General features: G+C 61.1%; 4 protein-coding genes across 4 annotated transcripts in view; 1 reads left to right on the plus strand and 3 right to left on the minus strand.

Moving 5' to 3' along the window:
- Nucleotides 1-4,257: 4,257 nt before the first annotated feature.
- FGF17 (fibroblast growth factor 17) lies at nt 4,258-9,184 on the minus strand. The gene is given in 7 exon segments (XM_075523530.1): nt 4,258-4,723; nt 5,136-5,242; nt 6,320-6,497; nt 8,601-8,637; nt 8,812-8,897; nt 8,941-9,028; nt 9,030-9,184. Coding segments are annotated over 7 exon segments (948 nt in total). The 3' UTR covers nt 4,258-4,426.
- A 2,091-nt stretch (nt 9,185-11,275) lies between these two features.
- NPM2 (nucleophosmin/nucleoplasmin 2) lies at nt 11,276-13,151 on the minus strand. Its single transcript, XM_075523571.1, has 9 exons — nt 13,053-13,151; nt 12,849-12,934; nt 12,626-12,745; nt 12,456-12,549; nt 12,255-12,385; nt 11,949-11,974; nt 11,799-11,835; nt 11,491-11,561; nt 11,276-11,319 (listed from the first exon to the last, which is right to left on the minus strand). The coding sequence occupies exons 1-8, from the start codon at nt 13,114-13,116 to the stop codon at nt 11,517-11,519; spliced, it is 603 nt and encodes a 200-aa protein (XP_075379686.1). The 5' UTR covers nt 13,117-13,151; the 3' UTR covers nt 11,276-11,319; nt 11,491-11,516.
- A 1,648-nt stretch (nt 13,152-14,799) lies between these two features.
- PBDC1 (polysaccharide biosynthesis domain containing 1) lies at nt 14,800-16,582 on the plus strand. Its single transcript, XM_075523492.1, has 6 exons — nt 14,800-14,850; nt 14,939-15,004; nt 15,705-15,764; nt 15,845-15,985; nt 16,070-16,181; nt 16,335-16,582. Exons 1-6 carry the CDS (start codon nt 14,827-14,829, stop codon nt 16,454-16,456), a joined length of 525 nt encoding a protein of 174 aa, XP_075379607.1. The 5' UTR covers nt 14,800-14,826; the 3' UTR covers nt 16,457-16,582.
- A 295-nt stretch (nt 16,583-16,877) lies between these two features.
- Nucleotides 16,878-25,263, minus strand: part of XPO7 (exportin 7) — a 50,319-nt gene continuing 41,933 nt past the window's right edge. The window contains exons 21-28 of the mRNA XM_075523478.1: nt 24,904-25,011; nt 23,702-23,784; nt 22,915-23,129; nt 21,606-21,744; nt 21,101-21,261; nt 19,117-19,215; nt 18,654-18,781; nt 16,878-18,459 (exon numbers count right to left, since the gene is read on the minus strand). Of these exons, the coding sequence (XP_075379593.1) occupies nt 18,366-18,459; nt 18,654-18,781; nt 19,117-19,215; nt 21,101-21,261; nt 21,606-21,744; nt 22,915-23,129; nt 23,702-23,784; nt 24,904-25,011 (1,027 nt within the window). The 3' untranslated portion in view covers nt 16,878-18,365. The remainder of the gene's footprint in view (nt 18,460-18,653; nt 18,782-19,116; nt 19,216-21,100; nt 21,262-21,605; nt 21,745-22,914; nt 23,130-23,701; nt 23,785-24,903; nt 25,012-25,263) is intronic.

Raw genomic sequence — 25,263 nt, forward strand, 5'->3', positions numbered from 1 at the left:
CTGCGGTTTGGGCACCCCCGAGCCCGGCAGCGCTGAGCAGGGGGGCTGAGCACCCCACAGCGCGTGGGCTGGGCTGCGGCGCGGTGGGTGGTGGGCGAGGATGGCACTGCCCGTCCGGCCCCCACCCCAGTCTGAGTTTGGGGGTGCTCGGAGGGCAGCACCCACCCCTTGCTGCCCTGGGAGGGGAAACATAGCAGGGATTTCCACCCGCGGGGCCAGCAGAGCCCAGCGAGGTGTGGAGCATCTGCTAAAAAATCAAGCCCTGATCTCTGCAGATGCTGCCCTGCTCCTGGGCACTGCCCAAGCGTCCCCAGCCAGAGAGCCGCTGCCCCCCGCATCCCGAGCCCCCCAGTTCCCGGGGAGGGGGGGGCCTCGGTCCAGCCCCTGCCCTCGGCTAGAGCCCCCGGGGCTCGGCGGTGGGGCTGGCCGGGTGCCCGGGGCTGGGTTGGGGCACGGCAGGGAGGCTGCAGCCGCCCCTGTCCCCCCCCCAGAGCCCCTTGGCACACAGGCCTGGCCGAGAACCCAGGCGGCTGGCACGGGACCGGTGCCACAGCCGGACCCCGGCGGGGGCGGTGGGGCTGCGTTGGTGCCGCAGCGCTGGGAGCCGGTATCTATTCCCGGCTCTGTGTGGGAGAGAGCTGCCTGGTGACAGCAGCTCCATTTCTGGGTCCTCTCGCCGGCGCTGTGCTCGGTGCTGTTTGCTGCCTCACTTTCCCTCCTGGCTCAAGCGAGGACGGCTGGACCCCCTGGACACACACCCCGGGGGATGCACGCCCAGGGATGCACGCCCAGGGATGCACGCCCAGGGATGCACGCCCAGGGGTGCAAGTCCAGGGGGGTGCACGTCCAGGGGGACGCACGCCCCACACCTTTTTGTACCCGGGCCAGCACGGCTCGTTGGACCAAGAGCATCACCGCCTTGGCCCCGAGATGCCGCCGTGCCCCCACACTGAAGGGGCTTCGCCGGCCCCAGCCCCGCCGGCCGCCCCCCCGGGGGCCGTGCCCATGAATAATCGAGGCCGCGGCTGCCTCCCCCATGCTAACCCAGTTTCTCAAGCATGAAGACGACCGCAGCCGCTGCCACCTGCGCCCGGGGCCGCTCGGGTGCCTAAACCGGCCGCGGTGCCCGCCGCGGGCTGAGCCCCCCACGCCGCCTGCCCGGCACCCGGAGGTGCCCAGAGGGAGGGAGGAGTTTGGAAACGCGCGTATCCCGCACCAGCCAGGCACCACGCACCGGCTCTCGCACCCTCGCGTGCACCCACCGAAAGCCAAGCCCGGACACGCTCGCCGAGAGCCCCCCGTGTGCTCGCCAGCCCCGCGGGGTCACCCCTCGTCCCGGTGATGCCCTTCAAAGCCAGGCTCAAGACAGGGAGCCGCTGGTCCCCTGCCTGGGGGGCTGCTGGGGGGCCGGGGCGCGGGGGCAGAGGGTAGCAGGGCCCTACCTTCAAGGGAGCCCATGGCCCGCTGCAGGCAGGTCTGCCTGTCCGCCGGGAGCCATGCCTGTGCCGAGCATCCCCTCCCCTGCGCCGCACGGCACGTTGCTACAGCGACCGCCTCCCGCCGCAACCGGCTGGAGCCGAGCGATGGAGGATGTGCAGGAGCCTCCTTCGGCCTCGCCAAGAATGGAGGATGTGCAGGAGCATCCTTCGGCCTCACCGAGAAATGGGGGACGTGCAGGAGCATCCTTCAGCCTCGCCGAGCGATGGAGGATGTGCAGGAGCATCCTTCACCCTCGCTGAGTGATGGAGGATGTGCAGGAGCATCCTTCGGCCTCGCTGCCCCACAGGATGGGGGCGAGGAGCCTTCCTGCAGCCCCGAGGGGGGACACGCAGCCCCCGTGCCCCTCTGCGAGGCAGCCGCCCGACCCAAAATTGCCCGTGCTGCCCCATCGCAGGGCTGCTGGGTTTGCAAGGGACATCGCTCCGATGGAGCCTGGTGACAGCAGCCCTGCAAGGGCTGGCCTGCATGTGCCTCAGGGGACACCCAGCCCGGGGGGACACCGGCCCCTGCCACCCCCGTGATGCCCCTGCCAGGGCTGGGACCCTGTGGGGTGCGAGGAGCACGGGGCTGGGGACGGGACGGGGGGCTGGCACCCATCACCCCTGCAGGGGGGTGGTTGCTCTGGGGTCGTGGGGCTGGGGACCGGCCCTGGCTGGCTGCACAGCCCCCTCCCTCCCCAGCATCCTAAGCCCCCCCCAAAGCATCCCCAAGCCCCTGAGCATCCCCAGCCCGCGGGAGGGCGAAGCCTTGGGAAAGGCTGGGCACGCTGCGGCAGGGCGAGACACCCTCCAGTGCACTTTCTGCACAGAGGACATTCCTGTCCCCACCTCCGCCCCCCGCCCCGGGTCTCACCTCAAAAAACAAGAAAGAAGCAGTGTGAAGTTTTGGTTTTTTTTTTTTTTTCTCTTCCCCAGCCATAATTAAAAAGGACTCACCCTTCCGAGCCCTTTCTATCCCGGGAGGTCGAGAAGAAAGAGAGGGGAGGAAGGGGAAAACCCTGAAAGAAAAGAGAGGAAGGGCTTGGGAAGGAGAAGAGAAGGGGGGGCGAGGAAAGGGACGGGGAAAAATTAAAGCGGAGATTACACAAAGGGAACTCCTCTACCTTTGAAGCTTTGGCTAAATTGGGGAGGGGGCGGCGGGGGCAGGGAGGGTCCGGACCCAGTCGGCCCCTTTCTCAAAGCCCTCTCCTTTCAAGAATGTCTCAAATTCCTGCAGAAACAAGGAGCCGGGGTTGTGGGGCCGAAGGAAACGGGAGGGGGGAAAAAAAAATTACCCCGGCCGCTCGGCTAATTCCTGCCCGCCACACCTGGGCAGGCAGCGCCGGGCGCATTGTTCGGCTGTAATTGCTGGGTGTTGCATTTCCCTTCTGCTTTAAAGCTTCATTTAACTCAAACTGTTATAATTTTCTCCCCGCTGCCCCCCCCAGCCGGGCTCCCCCCACCCCGGCATTATGCTGGCGGGGCTTTGTAGGGGCTGGGTGAGCCCCGGTTAAGGGATTACATCCTCCCCGCCGTCCGGCTGCCACCTCCCAGGGCATTGTCAGGAGGGAAAGCAATTACAGGGAGGGTGGGATGGCACGGGCTGGGGGCACCGAGCTCAGGGCCGGGGGGGACAGCCCCACCAGTGGCCACCATGGGGTGGGCGAGCCAGCGGCCCCGGGCAGGGAGAGCAGCGGGGACCACGCCGGGTACCACGCCAAGGGCGATGCCCTGGGGGGCACCAGCGGGGAACCACGCCGGGTACCACGCCAAGGGCGATGCCCTGTTCACCGGGATGCAGCAGACACCCCCCCAGGACACAGAGCAGGGGGGGGCACAGACAGGGATGGGGACACGGGGAGGCCCCTTCCAGCGGCCACCTCCATCCTCCTGCCAGGCAGCATCTCTCCCCGAAGGCTGGGGGCTTGCACCCGAGGTGGGGGAGGACACCCTAGACCAAGGGGGAGCTGGGTGCCCCCCATTCCAGCAGGCACAAAGCCTGTGGCAAAGCCTTGGCAGGGGAACGAAAACTCCCCCAGGCCCCCTGGGTCTAGACACTCGCTTTTATTTGCCTCGGGGTTTCCTCCTTTACACAAACAAACTCCAAAGTCTAACCGTTTAGGCCTAAAACCGACTCATAAAGGAAACAGCAGAGCTTGTAAAAACACACAAACAACCAACCAAAAACAATAAAAATAACCTAAAAGCAGTTTCTCTTTGGCCAGCGGAGCCTGGAGGGCACCCACACGCGTCCCCACGCCCCCGGCACCCCGGTGCCACCGGGAGAGGGCACAGACCTTCCCCTCCAATAAATAACGCAGAGACCCCACAGCCACGGGGACACAAGTGCTGACCCCGGCGTCTGCGTGGCCGGGGACCCCCCCACCTCCCATCTGGAGCTGCACAGACAGACGGACAGACCAGCACCCCACGCTCCCCATCACTTGGCCACCCACGGGTGGGACCCCTCGCAGGGACGGGCACAGCATCCCACGGGCCTGGGGCTGGGGACAAGCTCTCCATGCGGCTCAGGTGGGGACATCCCGCAGTCTCATGGCCGGTCCCATCCATCCCTGGCACCGAGAGGGACGTCTGTGGGGACGGGAACGTGGCCGGGGGTCCCAGCCCTCGGTGGCACGGGGACAAGTCTCCGAGGGGCTGCCAAGGGGAAGAGGCGAAGGTAGCGGGTGGTGAAGGCGGGTACCGCGGGCCGCTCCAGGGATGAAGGCACGCCGGCGTGGGGCTGTAGACACCAGCGACCGTGCCCGAAGCGTGCGCTCCCCAACCTATTCGCGGTGCCCAAGAGGAGTATAAAAATAGAGCATCTTCCGAAAAAGAAGTGGGGAAGAAACAGTGCCGGAGGGCGTCGGGAGAAGGGGCAGAGTCTGGTGAGGCCGAAGGCTGTGAGGACGAGGAGGGCAGGGCCCGGCGGAGGGCGAGTCCGGGCGTTACGTGCGTGGGCGAGGGGCGCGGGTGCGGCGGGTGCGGCGTGTGGGGGAGGACGAGCCGACGAACTCGAACTGCTTCTGCCGCTCGGCGTTGTTGGGGAAGGGCAGCTGCCCGCGGTACAGGCGCTTGATGAAGTGGGCTTCCCGCTGGTTCTGGCGGCTGCGGGAGGCTTTGCGGGGCCGGCCCTTGCGGGTGAAGGCCATGTACCAGCCCTCGTAGCGGGCGTTTTGGAAAGCCGTGTAGTTGTTCTCCAGCACGATCTCCGTGAAGATGCAGTCCTTGCTCTTGCCGTTGGGCTGCGGGAGGAGGAGAGGGGCATTTAGCACCCGCAAGGATGGGGCTGGGGGCTCGGGGAGGGGACCCGCGAGGCGCTGCCACCTCCCTGCCACCCCATCCCTGCCACGTTCACCGTGGCACTGACCCCAAGGCACCGGGACCAGCTCCCGGGGGGCTTCTCCTTGCGGGAGCCGGGCTGAGCAGCGCGGTGCTGATGGAGGAGAAGGGGGACCGGCAGCTTGGGGGGGGGGGGGGGGGGATGGGACGGGACAGGGAGAGCCCCCCACCGCACCAACACAGCCCCTGGGAGTGGGGACACAGGGACCAGCCTGGCCGAGTGTCCCGGCTCCAGCTGGTGCCCGGGCTGAGCTCCGGGGAGCGGGGACAGGCGGAGGGGCAAGCTTGGGGGGGGCGGGGGGGGCCGGGACTCACTTTCCCGATGAGCTTGCCGCGCTTGCTCATGCAGATGTACTTCTCGCTCTCGGCCCCCTTGATGCGGACGCGGCTGCCGAAGGTGTCCGTCTCCACGATGAGCTTGGCTGCGAGGAGGGGAGCAAGGGGGAAAGTGTCCCACGGGGGCTGTGGCACCCCGCCACGGGCTGCTGGCATCCAAACCACCCCCGTCCCCTTCTCCCTGCCTCCGTCTCGCCCCCCGGCATCCCGCCCTGCCCTTCACCGGCGGGGCCGGGAGGACGGCAAGCCCCCGCAGCCGGGGCAGGGCAGGGATGCTGCCCAGCCATGATGCTAAAGGGCCTTTGTTAAAACCCAGCAGAGTCAAACCGGGCGTTTGATGAAGGCGCCGGGGAGAGCAACGGCCCCTTCCTACCCGCCCCGGCACATCCGCATTGTCAGCGATTCAATGGGTTCTCCAGGGCTAGACCGAGTCCAGCACCCGGCAGGTTAATTATCCTCGTCCTCATTGTTTCTCTACAACACAGCGGCGGCCACAAAGGTTGGGAGCCGACACCGAAACCAATGACCCCGGCGGGTCCTGCGTTCCCGGCAGCCCCGCGCCCGAGCCGGCGGGGAGAATTCAGGGAAAGACCTGGAAAGGTGGCGAGTCAGCCTCGCTGGTCACCGGGCTTTGAAAAGCCTCTCTTGAAGCTTTTAGATGCTGGGGATGCCAGCCTGGCCCCTGCGGGGCTGCGGTGCCCGTCAGCGTGGCGTCGGGGCCAAACCCCGCGGGGAAGGGGGATGCGGCTGGGGTGGGCTCTCTGCACTGCCCACCATGTATGGATATTTAAGAGGCTGATACCGGGATCAGGTGATTCTCCTCCAGGAAAAGTTGCCCGTCTCATGCCAGGAAGAGATTAGAAAGCAAAAGCCCTAAAGACGGCAGGGCTTATGGACGCTGCATGGTATCCGAGAAATGCATGATTTTGGAAGTTTCGAGGTCAGGGCTGGCTGGTTGGGAGCCACGCTCTCACAGGAATTATTTGGGGGATTTTTGGGTATAAAACCAGCTAGCTGGGGCAATTAAAACCTCCCCACACCCCCAATTCCCCCTGCAAAACTCCTCTGGGAAGAGACATTTCCCCAGCCTTTTCCAGCCCTTGCATGAGCACGGCCGTCCCGGGCTGCAGACGAACCCCTCCGGGGAGCCGCCGGGCTCTTACCGAACTTGTTGCCGTCCTCGGCGGTGGCGGTGATCCTTTTGCCGTTCACCTGGACGTGCTTGCCACTGGTCCGGCTGTAGAGCTGGTACTCCCTGATCTGCCGTCGGCTCAGCTGGTCGGTCATGGCACCCTGGTCCCTCACGTACTGGTTAAAATTAGGAGACGGTTGATTCTCCCCCTTTGTTTACAAAGGGAAAAATAAAATCAATTTGTTTTGGACGGCCGACGGCAAGGGGACGGAGCGGGGAGCCCGGTGGGGCGGGAGGGCTGGGGCTGGCCCCAGGGGACACGGAGATCCACCCGCCACCCCGTCCGCGGGCGAGGGAGAGCTCCCAGCCATCGCCAGCCAAGCTGGTCCCCTTCGAGCCGCGACGAAGGCGCCGAGCGGATGCTTTGGACCGAGAGCGACTGGCGTTGTGGGCAGGGAGAGGCAGAGGTGTTGCTTTGCAACCCGTGCACGAGGAGGATGCAGGGGCTCGCAGGGAAGGACGCTCTCCTCCGGGCGCAGCCGACCGTTCCCTCGGGAGCGGGGTCGAGCTGCTGCTCCCAGCCACGCTCCAGGGCCGGCCGGACACTCAGCAGCATCTCCCGCTCGGGCTCTGCTCCCAGGCAGGTACCGAGGACAGGCTGGGATGCAAGGGCTTGCAAAACACCCACTGGGTCCCTCGTGGGGGGGGTAAAACCCACCTAAAGCCGGGCTGGGTGTCCCAAGAGTAGAGCCGTCCCCTCCCGGTCCACCCCGAGCACGCACCGGCCCTGGGGCCGGAGGAATAAAACACCTCGCGGACCCCAACCAGCTCCGTGGCTTACGCTAACCGGGCAGCGCAAACACACAGGGGTTATTGTACGGTAAACGGCAGCTGATTACCGCAGATGAGCTGGGGAGGGGGGGATTAGTGCTGGTGGTCAGCCCCCATCCCCACACCGGACTCCAACCAGCGCCTCTCAGCGCATATCTGAAGGGAAGACTTGGTTTAACCCCGGTGCAAGTGGGAAGCCGGGGCTCAGGGCAGCACCGCAGCCGGCTGCGCCGCCCAAGGGACACCGGCCCCGGCTGAGCCAGCCCAAAAACCAGCTCCGAAAGGGCTGTGGGCAGGGGGACACGCTCCGGGAGCTCATCCCGTGGGGAGACCCGGGGAGCATCTGGGGGTCTGGCTCCCCAGTTCGGGGCGCGCAGCATCGCCCGGGTGCACGGGACCGGCCGCCCCGCATCCCCCGGCTGCGGCATCGCCTCGCTGGGCGTGAAGCCCAGCACGAGGGGACGCGGCACGAGGGGACCCGGCCCTGCCCGCTCTTGCGGGACGGGGAGCAGCGGGATGGTGGGGGGCACTGCCTGCCCCCCCTGCACCCCCCCCAGCTCCCCACCACCTTTGTGTGCTCCTGGGGACTCATTTCCTGCCCGGATCCACTTTAAAGCCTTTGGGGCTGGCCGAGGAGGTGGGCTGGGGGGGCGGCCCCTCTCCATCAAAGGCAGTTCCCTTCCCCTCTCATTTTCAAAGAAATAAAAGCATTTACCTTGGGGAAGAAAAAAAAAAAAAAAAAAAAAAGAAAAAAACAAGAAAAAAAAGAGTCCTGAGCACGTATTAAGGCTGCTGGGGCCGGCAGCTACAGGGGTTTTGTTCGGGCTCTGGAGCAGAGGGTGCTGATATGGAACAGTGCATTTTAATAGCCGCTGCCTTTCTAAAGCGCACAAAAAGGGACGGACGGTGCAGCCTGAGAGGGTGGAAGGGAGAGGGGAGGGGGGTGTCGAACCTCACACCACCCCGCTGGCGGGGCGACCAGAACCCGCTCTGCCCCGTTAACCCCCTCGGCAGCCGGCCGCAGCGCGAGCGAGGGCAGCGTCCGGCCCCGAGAGCTCAAGGCTGATGGACTTGGCAACGTCCCTCTCCGAGCAAGGCTGCAAGAAATGTATCGCCTGCCCCGGGAGGGCTTCCCCGCTGACCTTGCCCGGGCCCTCCGGCCCCAGGCAGAGGGGAAACCCCACCGCAGATACCCCAGTGCCGGCCCGCTGCGGCCCCCGCGGCCGGCACCGATGGGCACAGCCAGCTCCGGCGGGGACCCGGCCCCACGGGCGCCTTCGCAGCATCGTTCCCCTGCCCGGAGCTGGGTACCACTTGGGGTGGGCACGCACCCGCCCCCCGGGAAAGCCCCCCGCCAGAGCAAAGGACATCCCCGAAGCAAACTGTTAGCTCAGCGCATGGCAGAGCGGGTGCCTTCGCCCAGCCCCGGCTCCGCGGCGCGGCCAGATGTGCCGCGAGGTTAGTAAAATAGATCCACGTACCTGGGTCTGACAGGAGAACATGAGGAGCTGGAAACATCTGCAGCGGGAGACAAAAGAGAAAGGGAGAGAAACGGGGTGTTTTGCTCAGGGTTAGTTGTTTTCTCTTCCCCCCCCCGCCCCGCGAGGAATAGCTGCGTCTAACGGCACCAAGAATAAACTACTGATAAACCCGGGTTGCAAAGAATTGCAACAAGCGGCGCGCAGGGCTTACATGGAGAGGTTCTGCAGGCTGATGGGCTGCATGGCGCTCGCCGAAGCCCCCCAGACACCGGCATGAAACGAAGGCACTGCCACGGGCTCTCTGCAAACCTGCCCTCCCTCACCGCCGGCACATCCCCGCCGGGGCAGGGAAAGCCAAGGAGCAGCCTGTCCCCTCCTTCCTCGGGTGATCCCCTCGCTCGGGGCGGGCGAGGGAAAAACCGGGTGAAACCCAGGCTGCCGCCACGCCGGCGAGCCCACGTGCGATGCCAACGTCTCCGGAGCAGCGGCGGCGACGGAGCATGGGGGAGGCAGCCAGGGTTGGGTCTTCTCCTCCTCCTCCTCCTCCGGCCCTGGGGGCTGCACGTCCTACGCCTTGGGGACATCCAGATCCATCCTGTCCCCTGCGTCCCCACCCCATCAGCCTCCCGTCCTTGGGCTAGTCCCCCGTTTGCGTCTCCCTCCGGCAGCAGCTAGCGGGAAGGGTGGCTGCGGGCAGGGCAGGGCTGCCCACCGCCACGGGCAGCACCCAGAGCCCCCCACGCCATCGAGCCGGCAGCACCCTCCCGGTCCCGGCCTGGCGATGGGAGGCGGGTGGGCGACGCGCGAAGCGGCTGCCTTTAAAGGTGGGGAGAGCCCGTGCGAAGAGGGGCCGAACCTCTCCGGGAGGCAGTCGGCAGAGCGGAGGGAAGGAGGATCGGACCTAGCAGGGGCCGGGGCAGGAGGAGGGGACGGGGAAGGGGGGGGGGAGGCTCAGCCACTCGGGGTGTCCCCGTCACCAGGGGTGGCAAAGCCCCCCCGCCTCGCCTCGCGGAGGGGAGGATGCCGGGCTATGGGAGATGGGGGGGGTGATGCTGCGGGGCATGGTGATGGTACCAGGGGTGGGCAAAACCCCCGCTGCGGGGAGAACCGTCCCAGGCCTCCGGGAGGGATGCACTGACACAGAGGATGCTTTTTGTCACCCTCCTTTCACCAAGGCAGGGCCCTGGTCTGCGCAGCACGCAGAGAAAAGCACCGCAGCGGTTTTTAACCGGCTGGTTTACTGCTGGGGGGCTCTGTCGCAGCCCCCCCCCACACAGCTCCCCTCTTTCCCCTGCCCGCTCCCAGCCCCATCAGGAGGCTGGGCATCCCTCCATGTTCCATTTGCTCGGCCAGGAAGGTGCTAAGTGCCTTATAAATAGCCTGGCAGGGAGCTGGGGTAACACCCCGGGGGGTAAAACACCCCTGTGGGGTGTCCCAGAGGGGACTGCACACGGGATGAGGGGCTCGGTACAGAAACCGCTTGCCTCCACGGTTGTGCCTCAGTTTCCCCATCAGCGCAAGGCGGGTATCAGGCCCCACGGGAAAGGGGCCGATGATGGAGAGCAGCAGGGTACCCACACCCCCATCTGCGGGAGGGTGGGGGGCCTGATTCAGTGCTAACAACCCCAATTAGACCTCCCCTGCCGCCTTCTCACCTCCTGGGCCAGGAATTCAGCCCGAAACACAATTTGCAGCCCCCAATAACCACAAGCATGGCATCCCCCAGCTCAGGGGTCCCCTTCCACCCCAAATCCCCGTGGGGATGTGCAAACACCCCCCCATCCCATCCCATCCCATCCCCGGGCTCAGCACCCCTCGGGGGCCGCAGGGGATGATTGACGGCCACGGAGCAGTCATCGCTCCCGGCGTGTGCCCCCCCCCCCCGGTTTGGGGCAGAGGGTCCTGGGGAGCTGTCAACGCGCTGGTGGGGGGGCCCGTCTTGTGCAAGCAGCCCCTGCGGGGCGAGGAAAGGCTGAAGGGACAGGGCTGCCCGTCAAAGCCTTCTGCGTGTGGCCCTCGCAGGCGAGAGCCTCTGGGGACCGTGCCCTGCGAGGGCAGCCCCTGATCCCCCATACCCAGCAACGGCAGCTCCCCCGGCCCCGTCCTCGCACCCCAAACGGGGCACCGCGCTCCCCGCAGATGGGGCTGGGGTCCCCCCCCCAGCCCTGGCATCCCCCAGGGGCTCAGCCCTCCTGCCCCACACCTAGAGCAGACTAAAGCCTGCCTTTGTGGCGGGCTCGGCTCCCCTCTCGGAGCCAATCTGAGACACAGCAGTCCTCCGCGCGCTCCCGAGGGGCACCGGACCCTCCACAAATACCTGCTGCCTGCAGACCAAGGCCAGGTCAATGGGTTATAATCATCTCCCTGCTGCTCGGTAATCCCCCTTTGTCTCCTATTCACAAGCAACACTCGTTACCCCGCGCGGGACGGCGGGGAGGGGGGCTGCCGCCGGCCCCCCAGACCCGTGGGGAAGGATGCTGCCAAGGTAGGCAGCACGGCAGAGCCAGGGCAGCGGGCACAAGGCTCCTCGCAGCCCTGGGGAGAGGCAGGAGCATCCCCCAGCCAGGATGGAGGATGCTCCCACACCCCCCAGCCAGGATGGAGGATGCTCCCACACCCCCCAACCCCTCCATCCCCAGCACAGAGGGCCAGCAGTGCCAAATATCCTTTATTGGGGAAGGACAACACCAAACCAGCAGCTTTCCAGGCTCTTCTGCACCTGGAAGGGAAGGAAAAAGGGTCTTAGACACGGGCATGCCGGGCTGACCCTGCTTTGGGGCCAGGTCCTCCCCAGCCCCACTCAGCCACGAGACGGGGGGCACGCACAGACCCCCCTCCCAGCCCCATAGGGACTCTTCGCAGCCAGCTACCCCATCCCGCTGCCCCGTACCTGGCTGGGCTCTGCCACAGCTCCTGCTACTTCTTTGCCGCTGCCTTCCTGCCCCGGCTGGCTCCTCGCCCCTGCGGGGACAGGGCTGGGGCTGAGCACGGCGAGCCCCCAGCCCGGGCACAGCCGGCCAGGACAGCCTGGCCCTGTGTTCCCCCCCCCTTTTTTGAGTTCAGCAGCCAATTAGCACCACACATCAGCCCCTTTCCCTCCCCACGAGCTCCCAGTCCTGGTCAGCGGGTGCTAACCCACGTGCCTGGCTGTGGTGGGGTACGTGGGAGATGCAGGGGGACGCCCTGGCCGGCTCCCACCTTGCTGGGAAGGGGATCCTTGGGGGAGACCTTGGTCCTGCTTGGGAGAGAAGGGGAGGGCTGGGATTAGGGGTACGGGGTCCCGGCCGCACAGGGGACCCCCTGCTCCGTGGCAGGGCTGGTGGATACATTTCCCTCCGTCGTACTCGCAGCTCATCCTTCTCTAGCCTCCTCTTCTAGGGGAGAGAGAGGAAGACGTAGACAGCGGGGCCAGGCACACGCAGGGGGGGTGGGGGCTCGCTACGGAGCCTGTGCCTCTTCCTCCCCGAGGGATGAAGATCACGGCTCAGCCCCATTACAGAGAGGGGTTTGGGGCTCGGTGGGAGCGCGGAGCAGCCCATCCCTGGGGTCAGGGCACGGGAAAGCTCCCAGCAGAGGAGGCCGCGTCCCCGGCCCCCCCCCCCGTGGCACGGGGACCCCTCCGCACACCGCGTCCCCAGCCAAGGGGGTGCTTACCTTGGCAGCGCTGCCCTTCTTGGCAGCTTGGCCCTTGGGGGGCTTCTCAGGGAACTCCTCTGCTGGCTCCTCTTCCTCGGCATCCTCCTCTTCCTCTTCTTCCTCCTCGTCCCAGGACAGGTTGGGCATCACTGCGGGAGAGGCCAGCTGAGCCCCCGCTCCCAGGGAGGGGTCGGGGGGCAGTGGTACCCCAATACTCACTGGAGACGTGCTGCCCGCTGATGTAGACGGGGCCAGAGCCGGCTCTCAGGTGGAAGGTGACCGGAGGTGTCAGCTCCACTCCCACCAGCGTAGCCTGGAAGAGAGGAGGGGGGCAGCACCCACCGGCAGCAAGCCCCCTCCCCGGGGCAGCCCCTGCCCTGGGCACTCACCATGGGCAGCACAGAGGGCTTCAGCGTGGCGAGGGGCACTGGGGCACGAGCATCGCCCTCCTCGGCCGGCACAATCTCCACCACGTGGAACTCGTCCCGCGCCATCTCCCCCAGGCAGATCTTTAGGGAGCGAGAAGAGCATCGCCCCGTGACCCCCCCGTGGCATCCGGGCACCCCTCACCCAGGACCCCCAGGGATTTGGGGGGAGACGGGGACCACCTACCGTCCGCAGGGCCAGCTGCTGCTCGCACTGCCATTCCTCTGGCACCTGGAAGGTGTAGGAGTCCCGCTCGCGGCTCAGCTCACAGCCTGGGGACAGGCGGGTGTCAGAGCAGGGCTGCTCCAGGCTGGGGGCACAGGGGAGGGGGAGCAGCCCAGCGCAGCCCCCAGCCCCGCAGGGGTGCTGCTGGGGGACCCTGTGCCTTACCCCAGATCAGGGACACGGGCTTCTCAGATTTGCTGTCGATGTCAGTGCTGTCTGTAAGGGACATGGCTCCGGGATCTCTCGGCCTGGGGGAGCACACGGTGCTACTCTGCAGGGCTTCCCCCAGCCCCCCCCAAGCTGCAGGACCCCCCCAGCCCCACATCAGCTCAGGGCCAGGTCACCCCGTGTGCTCCCCCAACACCTCACCCCCAGAAGCGATGCAGCTGGTTACTAACACTGCATTAGAAAACTCACCCCCAGATAATTTAATTATCAGCCCAAGAACAGCCTCTGAAAGCAGCAGCAGCAGCAGCAGCAGCAGCAGCAGCAGCAGCAGCAGCAGCAGCAGCAGCAGCAGCAGCAGCAGCAGCCCCTACCCAGGCAGCTTATGGAAGCAGAGGGACCCCCACCCACTCAATCAGCACCCCGGCCCTTCCACCTTAAATAGCAACAGCCCTTCGGGGGCCATTAAACCCCTCAGGTGTGTGCGACCGCAGCCCGGAGCCCTGCCCCGCATCGCGGCCAACGAGCAGAGGAACCCCTCGATCCCAGCCCAGGGGTGGGTGTCCCTGCTCGGCCCACCCGCCCCCTGCTCCCATAGCAGCCCGGGGCTGCGGTGCTGGGCAGGGGGTCCCGCCACCCCAAAAGCTGCAGCGGGAGAAGCATCAGCCTCGCACCCCGAGTGTCCCCGGCGAGTCCCAGCCCGCGGCGGTGTCCCCCCGCTGCCCCAGCCCTCTGGGAACAGGCTGCTGCGGGGACAGAGATGGGGCACGGCCCCACCTGGGGGGTCTGCGGTGCCAGCCCCCCCCCCCCCCCCCCCCGCACCGCTACCTGCCCCCCCCAGGCGCCCGGGGGCTCCGCCGTGCCACGGGGCTCAGCCGGCTGCAGCGCAGGGGTCTGCTGTGTGCCACCTTGGAGTGCCACGGGCCACCGTGCCCTGCCGTGTGCCACCTTGGAGTGCCACGGGTCACCGTGTCCTGCTGTGTGCCGCTTGGTGTGCCACGGGTCACCGTGCCCTGCCGTGTGCCACCTTGGTGTGCCGTGGGTCCCCACGCCCTGCCATGTGCCACCTTGGTGTGCCACGGGTCACTGTGTCCCGCCGTGTGCCACCTCGCACTGACACTGCTGCCATGGACCCCTGTGCCCTGCCACGGGTCACCGTGCCCTCCCCTGTGCCACTTTGCCATGCCATGGGTCACCTTGCCCCGCTACCTCTGCCGTGTGCCACCTCCGTGTGCCGTGGGTCCCTGTGCCCTGCCCCTTCTGCCATGTGTGCCACCTTGCTGTGCCACGGGCCACCGTGCCCTGCCGTGTGCCACCTTGAAGTGCCATGGGCCACCGTGCCCTGCCGTGTGCCACCTTGGTGTGCCGTGGGTCACTGTGTCCCGCCGTGTGCCACCTCGCACTGACACTGCTGCCATGGACCCCTGTGCCCTGCCACGGGCCACCGTGCCCTGCCGTGTGCCACCTTGGTGTGCCGTGGGTCCCCACGCCCTGCCATGTGCCACCTTGGAGTGCCACGGGTCCCCTGGCCCTGCCATGTGCCACCTCGCACTGACGCTCCTGCACGGGTCACCGTGCCCTGCCATGCGCCTCTTGGCCGTGCCGCGGTCCCCTCACCGGGCCATGGCCCCCCCCGCCCTGTCCCTCTCCCGTGTCCCTCTCCCGTGTCCCTCTCCCCTGTCCCTGTCCCTGTCCCTGTCCCTGTCCCCCGCGGGTCCCGTGGGCGCAGGCGCGTGTGGGCGGGGCCGCGGCGCCGCTTCCGGCAGCGCTGGCGATGGCGATGATGGCGGCGGGGCTGGTGGGGCCGGGGGGGCCGGCGGGGCGGGGGGCCCGGGGCCGGGGCCGGGGTCGCCCCGCCGGTCCCTCAGCACCTTCTCCCCGCGCAGGGACCCGGCGAGGCCGCCGCGGCCGCTCACGCCTTGTCGCTGCCGGCCGAGGCCTTCGGCAACGATGTGAGTACGGGGGCGGGGGGGGGTCCCTGTCCCGGGAGGGGGTCCCAGCCCTGGAGGGTCCCAGTACTGGAGGGTCCCAGCCCAGGAGGGTCCCAGTCCTAGGGGGTCCCAGCCCCAGGGGAGGTGATGTCCCAGTCCTGGGAGAGGAGGGGGGGATCGCAGCCCCGGGAGGGGGTCTCAGCCCTGGAGGGTCCCAGCCCTGGGGGGTCCCAGTCCTGGAGGGTCCCAGCCCAGGAGGGTCCCAGTCCTAGGGGGTCCCAGTCCTGGGGGGTCCCAGCCCCAGGGGATGGGATGTCCCAGTCCTGGGAGAGGAGGGGGGAATCGCAGCCCCGGGAGGGGGTCCCAGTCCTGGGGGGGTCCCAACACCGGGGGGGTGGTCCCAGCCCAGGGAGAGGGTCCTAGTCCAGGGGGGGTCCCTACACCGGCGGGTCTCAGCCCCAGGAGGAGGTCCCAGTCCTGGGGGGTCCCCAGCACCAGGGGGGGCCCACACAGATGGGGTGCTCTGGGCTTTGCAGGTCCCATAGCATCACCCGTGAACCCCCACCGCGGCTGTGCCGGGGGTCTGTCTGCCCTCAGCCCCCCCCCCCCATCACCCATAAGCTGTCCCCGCTTCCCCCCCCCCATTCCCCTTGCCCCCACGGGGAGCAGAGGACCCCCCCGGGAGGCACAGCCCTGCCTCACCCCGCTCCTGCCTCCGCAGCCCCGTGTGGAGCTGGCCTGGGCCATGAAGGCACACCAGCACGCCCAGGTCTACTTCAACGTAAGTCCTGGGGGGAACCGAGGCGGTGGTGGGGCTCACGGCGGGGGGGTCACGGTTAATTCTTTAGTCTCCCCGTGTAGCTCATCTCCTCCGTCGACCCCAAGTTTCTGAACCTCACCAAAGTCGATGACCAGATCTACGGCGAGTTCAGGAAAACCTTCGGGGATCTTAAAATCGATGTGCTCGACCCAGAAGAGCTCAAATCGGAGCCTGCCAAGGAGGTAGGTGGGGAGCAAGGGGGGGGAACGCACACAACCGTCCCCCCTCTCCCTGGCCTCCAGGGATGCCCACGCTTCTCTCCCCAGAAATGGCGCCCGTTCTGCCTGCGGTTCGAGGGGGTGGTGGAGGACTTCAACTACGGCACCCTGCTCCGCCTGGACTGCCGCAAAGACTACACCGAGGAGAACACCATCTTCGGTGAGCGAGGGCCGGCACGGCACGGCTGGGCTCGGAGAGCCGCGGTGCAGGCTGGAGCCAGCGCTGTCCCCACTAGAAAACGGGTGCACGAGGCTACGGGAAAGCTGAACCCACAGATCTGCTCTTTTAAGTTTTTCCTCTCCCCTCTTTTAGCCACCAGAATCCAGTTTTTTGCTATCGAAATCGCTCGGAACAGAGAGGGCTGTAACAGCGTCGTTTACAGCCGTGCCAGGGAGCCGGCGGCTGCCGCGGCAGAGGAAGCGGCGTTGGGGTGAGGATGGGACGAGTTCACCCGGTGCCGAGCTGAGGAAGGGCAGAAAGGCCCCTGCCTCGCTGCTGGTCCCTGCCCGGGCAGGGGGGGAGAGCAGGGCTGTACCTGCAAGTTCAGACTGTAAATAAATGTTTTTAAAAAAAAAAAAAAATTCCTTGTGCTGCAGGTGTTGAAAGGCTTGTTCCCTAGAACAGCCCAAATCCGCTAAGGAAGTATTGCTGAATCCACCTGGATTTTAGCTAGATCTTTGCCTGCACCACTTGAGGGCCCCACGCCAGAGTACGATCTACCCCCACTAATCAAATAGGCTTTTTTTAACCCATTTCATTTGGAAAACTCACCCCGCAGCAGGCAGGGGCCGGCTCCCGCCTGCGGCGCGTGCAGGGGAGAGCTTGGGGCGCAGGCGATGCCCAGGCAGACACGGCTCAGTAGAAACCATTGAAGTTTTATTTGCAGTCACAATGCTTACACTGTATGCAGCAAACACCCTTACAAGTCAACCAGCAATCTGCTCACGCGAAAAAGGACCCAACACACAATCGCCAGAGGAAAGAAAACAAAAAAAAAACAAACAAAAAAAAGGAAAATAAAATAAAATTAAGAGTAGGTGGTGTCTGGGAAGAGAAACTGAAGCCCTAAGGACTGAATGTCTGTGGGTAGAGCTGAGCAAGAGGATGCACACGACTAGCAGCAACAATAGTGGAAAAAGTACAAGGCAAACAGGTTCCCTCCCCCATCAGCTTTCCTCTGTAAGTCAATTTTATATCCAAAACATTTATTATGGTGACTTAGAAAAAAAAGGAATAATTTTAAAGGGGGTGTTAAATACTTCATGCTAGGCAAACCTTGTTATTAAGAACCCTCCGAGGCGGCAGGTTGGCTGCAGCAGCCCCGCGCTGCTGGCTCGGCCTGAGCACAGGCGTTTGCTGCCGCAGGGGCCGGCCGCGCTCGCTGCTGCGAGCTCCCCGAGAGCGCGGCAAGCTCGCCTGCAGCCCGAGCATCCCACGCGCACTTCCTGCTCGACTGAGATGGGGAGGGAGAGAAAAAAGAAAAGGAGAAGGCAGAGTGAGGAGAGTGCTGCTGGGCAGGCACCCGGCACGGCATCGGTCCGGAGGGAGGGAGGCGAGGGCCCTGCGAGAAGCGGGTTGACGAGGGGACAGCGCCTACTGCTACACCGGGGATAGGAGAGACACCCACGAGCAAGCACGAATGAAAGATCACGCGGCATGGCTTAGAGTTCCTAATAACAAGGGCAAGACGGTAACAGGAAGTTGTGATTTCAAGGGGCTTAATAAGAAAAAATATACATTTGGAATTTTACAATGCTTTTTTTTTTTTGTTGTCGTTGAATTTTTTTTTTTTTTTCTTCTCTCTACACTTGTCACTAAATATATCTCTGCACTTTCACACACCCACCCCTCACCCAGTAAAGCTTCAGGCCTGCAGGACACGCTTTCCTCACTCGCATACACAACCCTCACGCCAGCACCGGTGCACCAGGACTCTGTAAAAATTTCAATCACACTTTTTTTTTTTTTTTTTTTTAAACTGAGTCAATATAAACCTTGTTCAAAATGTTATGAAAAAATGTACATGTTTATACAAGGCAGGCTGCAGCAGAGCGCTGGCGTTCCACGCAGACATTCGGGTAGGGAGACGCTGGATTCTTGCACCTGGCTTATGCCCTTCCACCCCCTCCCACGGAAACAGAAGCACCCTGCCCCGGTGAGCTCAACAACCCCTCCTGTTCCCTCCTCCCTCGGGACGTAGAGTACGGCCCAAAGCGAGCGCCGCAATCCAGCCCTGGGGAAGAGCAGGGATTAGAAACGCCCTCTTTTCTTTCCATCGGAAACGGTAACCCCTCTGGGCCAGGCCAAAGAGATGCTGCTCTGTACAGGTGGAGTTGGGAGACGTCAGCTCATCATGTCGTTGCTGTTCACGCCGTAGGTGGAGTTCTTCATGGAGTCGTTCACCTCTCGCCTGAACGCCGACAGGTTTTGCGTAAACCTACAGAAAAGGCAGAGCAGCGTGTTAGAGCAGGAGTTTGCCTGTTCCTCCTGTGTTTTGCTCTCCATGAGGCTGCCACGAGGACCACGGACTCTCTAGGCTGTGCTTCTGCGTTAAGCTATGGGCTCGCTCAGCGTGCCTCGGGATGGGCTCAGCCCCACAAAAAAAAAAAGGGGTCTCTGGCCCATACTGACCTGTCCCTGTTCTTGGTTAAGAGGTTGCGTTCGATGCCTTCCATGAGGTTCTCAAAGCAGAGGTGCATTGCCTGCTGTTTCTCCGGAGGCTGGCTGTTCACTATACTGTTCCTCAAGTCAGAGAAGTACTGGGGGAGATGAGAGAAGGATGGGTTAATTTTCAGATGAACAGTCCCCTTGGCTTTGGGACAGGGCACGCATAACAAGCTCTCGGGAAGAGGGAGGAAATGCGTTACAGCTCTTCAAGTGACTTTCAGTGCCCTTATAAAAGTTAAGAGGATTCCTTAGCGCCAAGGCTGCTGCAGGGAAGGGCTGGAGACCCTTCCCTCGACGCACAATCTCTCCAGTCCCAACTTCCCAACCGCGTGCTCTGACACCGTTCTGCTCCCTTCAGCCGGAAGGCTCCACCATCATTCAAGCCCAGACAGCTCCTCCAGCTGCAACGGGAGGGTGGGATCTTTACCTTTTCATTGAGCAGTATCAAGCCGAGAAGAGGCCGAGACATTGACCACTGGTTCCTGCAGTCCTCAAAGATGATGATATTCAGCACTGTCGACAGCATCTGGAAGAGGCAAAGTGAGGTTTAAAATCAGCTCTTCCACCCCAGCTCTCTCCTCACCACGGCACCGTGCGGGCTCAGGAGCATCGATTCACACCTTTGATGCTTCCAGTGTCGGGAACCTCAATGCTACAGAGCTCTCAGCATCGTGGGACAAGAGGAGGACCTGGAGTCCCCCTGAAGTGGTGGAGAACTTCACTGAAGGCACATGGAGGAGGTGCTGAAAGCTGCTAGAATATGAGGAAACGGCCTCAAGTTGCATCAGGGGAGGTTTAGATTGGATATTAGGAAAAAGTTCTTCACCGAAAGGGTTGTCAAGCACTGGAACAGGCTGCCCAGGGAAGTGGTGGAGTCCCCATCCCTGGAGGTGTTTAAAAGACGTGTAGATGTGGCGCTTCAGGACATGGTTTAGTGGTGGACTTGGCAGTGCTGGGTTAATGGTTGGGACTTGATGGTCTTAAAGGTCTTTTCCAACCTAAACGATTCTATGATTCATTCCTGACACACCCCATCCCGCCCCAAGGCAGCCAGGGGAAAGATTGTCTCATCTTCACTTCAACAAGGTAATAACAAGTGCTTAAATGCAGAGAGCACACGCGGTGGTGCCCTGGGGTGCTTCCTCTAGTCCACACCAGGGGTGTCTGCCTTCCTTTCCACAGCCTCCTTAGGCTAAAGCCAGTATCTAACCTAGCTGGTTTGGAAGATGCAGTTTCTCTTTTTATCCTCAGAAAACACAGCTTCTAGCCCCCAAAAAAGCCCGCTTTTCTTTGCATTCCATCTATCAGCAAGGGTGGAACAATATTTCCTGCTTTCACGTGGGAGTCATGCTGACAGGCGCCAGCGAGTGAGGTTGGATAACGCCGTCAGAAATGCACTGAGCACTGCTGTTTAAAGCCGTATGGCCAGGCGAGAGGCACGTAAAAGCGTTTTGCTATAAGGTATAGATATTCACATCGCAACGCAGGGCCCTCTGGAGCACCAAAACCTCTGTGAGCAGAATCATCTGTCATTAAGTGACACAGAGGTACCTAAACTACACGATATGTGTAGGTATCTGCTGAGCTAAGCCTGATCTAAGCAAGGAAAATGTCTCAACTCACTATTGATCCTCTGCCACTGCACACACTCCTGACCCAGAGAGAAGACAAATCCCAGCAAGCTCCGTGTCTATCAGAGGTGTTGCAGATGGAGGCAGGAGACAGATGGCAGATGTGCTACCAGCATGTAAAAAACCTCAATTATCAAATTCTCGCTGCAGAGGCCGTTCTGAAGGCAGGCACGAACGATGCCAAGGCAGCACGTGCTCCGATAGGCTGCAAACCCAACCTTCACGCGGTCCCAACACGAGCACCACAGCAGAGAGATTGTTCCTCTATGCTGAAGTCTACGCAGAGCCTTGTTAAGCATGGGGTCCCCACAGCGCCTGCTCTGCTGTGAGTGCACATGTACCACTGAATTGTTCCAGGGATTTAAACAAACCCTGATTTTTTTTTTTTAAAGCAGCAGAAGAGCGCATGCTCTCTGGTTGAAGATACGTTTCCTGGCTTCATTTCTATGAACTGCCAGCACCGCCCATAACTGTGTTTCTCTTAAAAAAGACAAAAGCTCATTTTTGGCTACTTCCTTTCATATCTGAAATGCAAAAATGGTGTTCTTTGCACAGGGAGAACCATGGCCTTGAAGCATGGATTTGAATCAGACCTACCATATGATGAATGTGTAGGAGAGATGCAATACTAGCAAAAACTCCTTTTTGCTCTGGAAAAGCCCGGGGCTCTAGAGCAGGGAGCACGCAGCCCTCATATTACATCATGCTAAGAAAACTCAGGGCTTATCGGGGAGTTTACCATGCCGTGCCACAACAAGGCCCTACGCCTTCGGTCTTTACCTGCTGAATCATCTCCGGGTGCTGCTGCATAATGTGCAGGAACCGGTCGCTCTCCTGGGTCAGAGGTGTGGTCCTCTTCTTGGTGCTGCGAGACAGCTGCTTGAAGAGATAGGTGACAATGTGGTCCAAACAGGAGCAGCAGCCTGTGCAAACCATGGTGTCTGCAAGAACAGGAAAACGGGGAGATATTGGGGTACTGCCAGCATTCCCCTTGCTCAGATGCAGCTGGGCAGGCTCCCAGGGAAACACCACCATTTATCGGGGTCCTTTCAGGGACTTTGCAAGCAAGAACCACCTAACCCTAAACAGGTCAGCAACCTCCTCGCTGACATATTCACTATCTCTAATGTTCCAGCTTCAACAGAGGTGAAACTCCTCCACCCATTCACAAGGTATGTCTTCATTTATCTGTTGGCTTGAAATACCATGCATTCAAAGCAACCAAAATCTTTCCCCGCTTCCAAATCAAAGTCCTAAGAGCGCAACAGAGAACAGAAGTAGTTACCTAGTGCAGTGAGGCCTTCTGAAATGGAAGAGAGAATATACATGATTACATGAGGCTCCAGACTGGCTATAAAGTTCATGTGGTCCTGGGTAAGAACTTCCAGCAAGGAATAGTATGACTGGCTGAGCTTGGGATAATCCTGCAGAGAAAGGAAGAGAGAAAGACTTCTAAGGCCTCATGGCCAGCCTGTAACCATCAGTTAAGGCTTTCTGCTAGACCCAACCTATTCATTAATCACCTGAAAACTGCTTACTGAATCTCCTGGAAAGAGAACAAACCAACCTCTCAGCATAACTTACGGGCCGACATATTTTCCCCCTTCTCCCCCACCAAGAGCCTTCCAAACAGGCCCCAGCAACAACGGCCCAGCAAGTTCCCAACACTGCTATATCAAACCATCTTTCCCCACTGCTTCGCTCTTTTCTAAATGGGGAGTGTTAGCTGACTATGCTGGAGATGCAGAGATAGGAATGGTTCTCCAGGTGTCCATGCAGAGTGCCAGATCACATAAAAATCAACATGCGCAGTGCTGGGCTCAGCAGCCTGCGCTGCAGTCGGTGCCACAGACCCCTCAGCAACCCCCAGAATAGGGGGGACTCTGCTAGGAGTCCTGCAAAGTGGCCCCATCTCAAGAGTTGCATTTGAGCTGCACGTCTCCAGAGTAATGGTTTGGCCACCGGTATATTAAATCAAGAACGTGCTGAATGCAGTCACAGAGATGGCAACAACTTCTTTCAGGTCCTGTTATGGTAATAAGACCGATAAGACCTGGGAGGAATATATGCTGCCCTCTCTCCTCGATATTTTGCCAAGTAGGACTGTGCTGATAGGGTCTCAAAGCTCAGCCGCAAAATGGATTTCTGTATACGAGGTCTGGATAGGAGCAAGACTCTGTAGGTGGATGTCTTCAGCAAGCAGGTTGCGCTGTAATTGCTGATGCATCGAGATCTCTGCCCACAGGCAATACAGGGAAGAACAATCCTTCACTCACAGGAAGTGTTTTTCAGATAGAGGAGGAATTATTTTGGTAATTGCTCTGCTGAGACTTGGAGCGTACCCCGCTGGAGAGCTGAGCAGCGGGGCCGCCCAGCGGGGCCTCGGGTGGTGGGATTACAGCCTTCACGCAGGACCTGCCACTGCGCATTCCTGGAGCTGTAATTTCCTGCTGGTCTGTGCCTATAGCTGGGGTTCCAGGAAGTGGCACAAGTTCACTCGTCTCTGTGATTAAAGTATTCCTCTACTGTATAATCTTCCAACCCTGCCTTCCCCAGCCATGTGTTTACACTGCTAATCACAGGTGTCGGCTTACCAGAAGGTCACTGTGAGGGATGGAGAGCAGAAGCTTGATAAAAGTTTGCAAGGCATTGTCCAGTGCATCATCCCCGTACAGACGGAAGACCCCAAAGTTGACGTAGCTCCCGCTCAGTGCAGCCTTCAGCATAGAGAAGCAGATGGAAATCCCCTTGAGCTTCAAGGCATAGACTTGATCCTTTGGGACCTCCCCAAGCGTTAGGATACGATTTCCTGCATGAGCACAGAAGCGGACTCAGTATTTCAGCAACCACTTCCAAACCCTTTCTCCCCCAGGGTGCAGGAAAAACAAAAGTAGAGCCATAAGGAGTGACTGAGAAGTCAGCCACAAGCACCAAAGACTTATTCCGCAGCCGAAGGTTAAGGAACCCGTTACAAGTAAAAAGTGCGGCTCCACTAGGAACCATGGGAGAACACAACTGCACGTGATTTTGCTGTGGAAACAGGACAGCATAAGGACAGGGTTGCTCTCCACTTGTTTCACAGGTTCGCCCATGTCACCTTGCACGCTCACACGGGGGTCAGCTGGGCACCTGCCCGCTGCTGTCATTTTCTTCTTCATTTGCATGGCAAACACCCTGCCCCTTCTGCTTGCCTGCCTACCCAGCACTTCAAGCAGAAGCATCTCCCGGTATCTAAGCATGCATTCAGCAAGCGATTTGGCACTGCTTCCCTGCCCGGGCTTGCTCTCTGAGCTGGCAAGTGCCCCAGCCCTCACTCCTCAAGCAAGCGGAGGAGTCAAGGGCAGACCGAAGCTGCCCGGATCCCACCTGCTGGATACTCACCATACGTAGTTATCATTTTACTCGTTTCTCGGAAGAGCAGGATGCCATTTGGTGAGGACACGTCAAACTGCAGCCGTTGGGATCTAACGGAAAAACAGGGAATAAATTGGAGCTCAAACATAGCTGGAAGCAAAACCAAAGCTAATGCTCCAGCACCTCCATGTGCTGCTGCGTACTGGGGCACCCTCCTCCGAGGGCTGTTCCCCAGAGTTCAACAAAACACCCTGGTCTGGTAGAAAATACTGCTGTTCATTATCAAAGCCAGACAGGACACAGCCACTTAGGGACAGACAAGCACTGCTGTCACAGAAGAAAGGGCCTATATTTCACAGACATTAGGAATATTACAAGATCGAGGCTGGAAATCCTGTCTTGGCAATAGTCACTAGGCTACTGTACACAAACACAGCGAACATCTTGGAAGCAGCATTGTAGGGCAGGCTGACTAGCTCCTATTCATAACACGACCAAGAATTCAGAGCTTGGCATTTTTCCCCCTACAGTGAATAGATCTTACAATTGAAGCGCAGCGAGTTGTTCAGTTCACCTCTGAAATAAATGAGTGGATGTATTCCAGTAAGGATTGTCCTACTGCAAAGATGCCGCTCGGATGTGGCAAACAGTCTGACAGTACGGAGAGTCAACTCTCAGATGACTGTGCCTGAACCTTGTGTCCCTTCCACTCGGCTGTAACAACGGTCCCTTCCTATAGGGTCGTGTTCAGCTGGCTGTAAGCCAGAGCAACATCTTGGCAACCTTCCACTGCCGGATTAGACAGCTTCTGAATTATCTGAATAGCGTCAGAGGTACCTCTCTGCTGGTAAAAAGAGCTGATGCTCTAAAGCAAAAGTGGTCATCTGGCTGCCAGAGAGAACAACGCTCATTTTAAACACAGGTTTTAAAAATTAACGTGAGTTGCCTGCCTCCATCTTGTAGCGCTGCCCTTGGCAGCAGATGCTGAACAAATTCAGTGCTTATTGATCGTGCCTCTTGGTCTGAGTCATGACACGACTGATATCCGAACTGTTAGATTTTCTTCCCTACTGAAACAACACCAGTTTCCCCCCTGTCCCCTTGGCAGCCTTGATAGCATAAATAGACTGAAGTAGAGAAAAAACAACTGGGCACCAACGCCCACACAAAGGCTGAAGCAGCAGACAGACACAAATCCCTGCCAGCTTTCGGATGCTGGAGGTTCATACCTATTATGTACCAACTCAGCCATCAGTTTGAGGACAGGTGTAGTGCAGGCTGGGTCATGGTACCAGAGTTCAATTGCCCGCTGTAGGATTGGCATGTAGGATGGGTAGCTGCAAGGTGAAAGCTAAGGAACTTCGTTGCTTTGCATGAAGAGAAAAGGTCACAACTTCTACCAAAAAGGTGTATTTTCTGTACTCCACCCAAACCTTGCAAAAGGAGCTACTGAACAAGGTTAAACAGATGCTGCTTGCTGGGGTCTGCTTTATCACAGAAAAAAAAAAAAAAAACAAAATCTGAAGTCCGTTGAAGGAGTTGCATACACACTTCTTATACTAGGACAAACCAGAACCAAAAAGGTTTTG

The sequence above is a fragment of the Mycteria americana genome, chromosome 23 (genome assembly GCF_035582795.1).
Source record: "Mycteria americana isolate JAX WOST 10 ecotype Jacksonville Zoo and Gardens chromosome 23, USCA_MyAme_1.0, whole genome shotgun sequence".
In the NCBI taxonomy this organism is placed as follows: Eukaryota; Metazoa; Chordata; class Aves; order Ciconiiformes; family Ciconiidae; genus Mycteria; species Mycteria americana.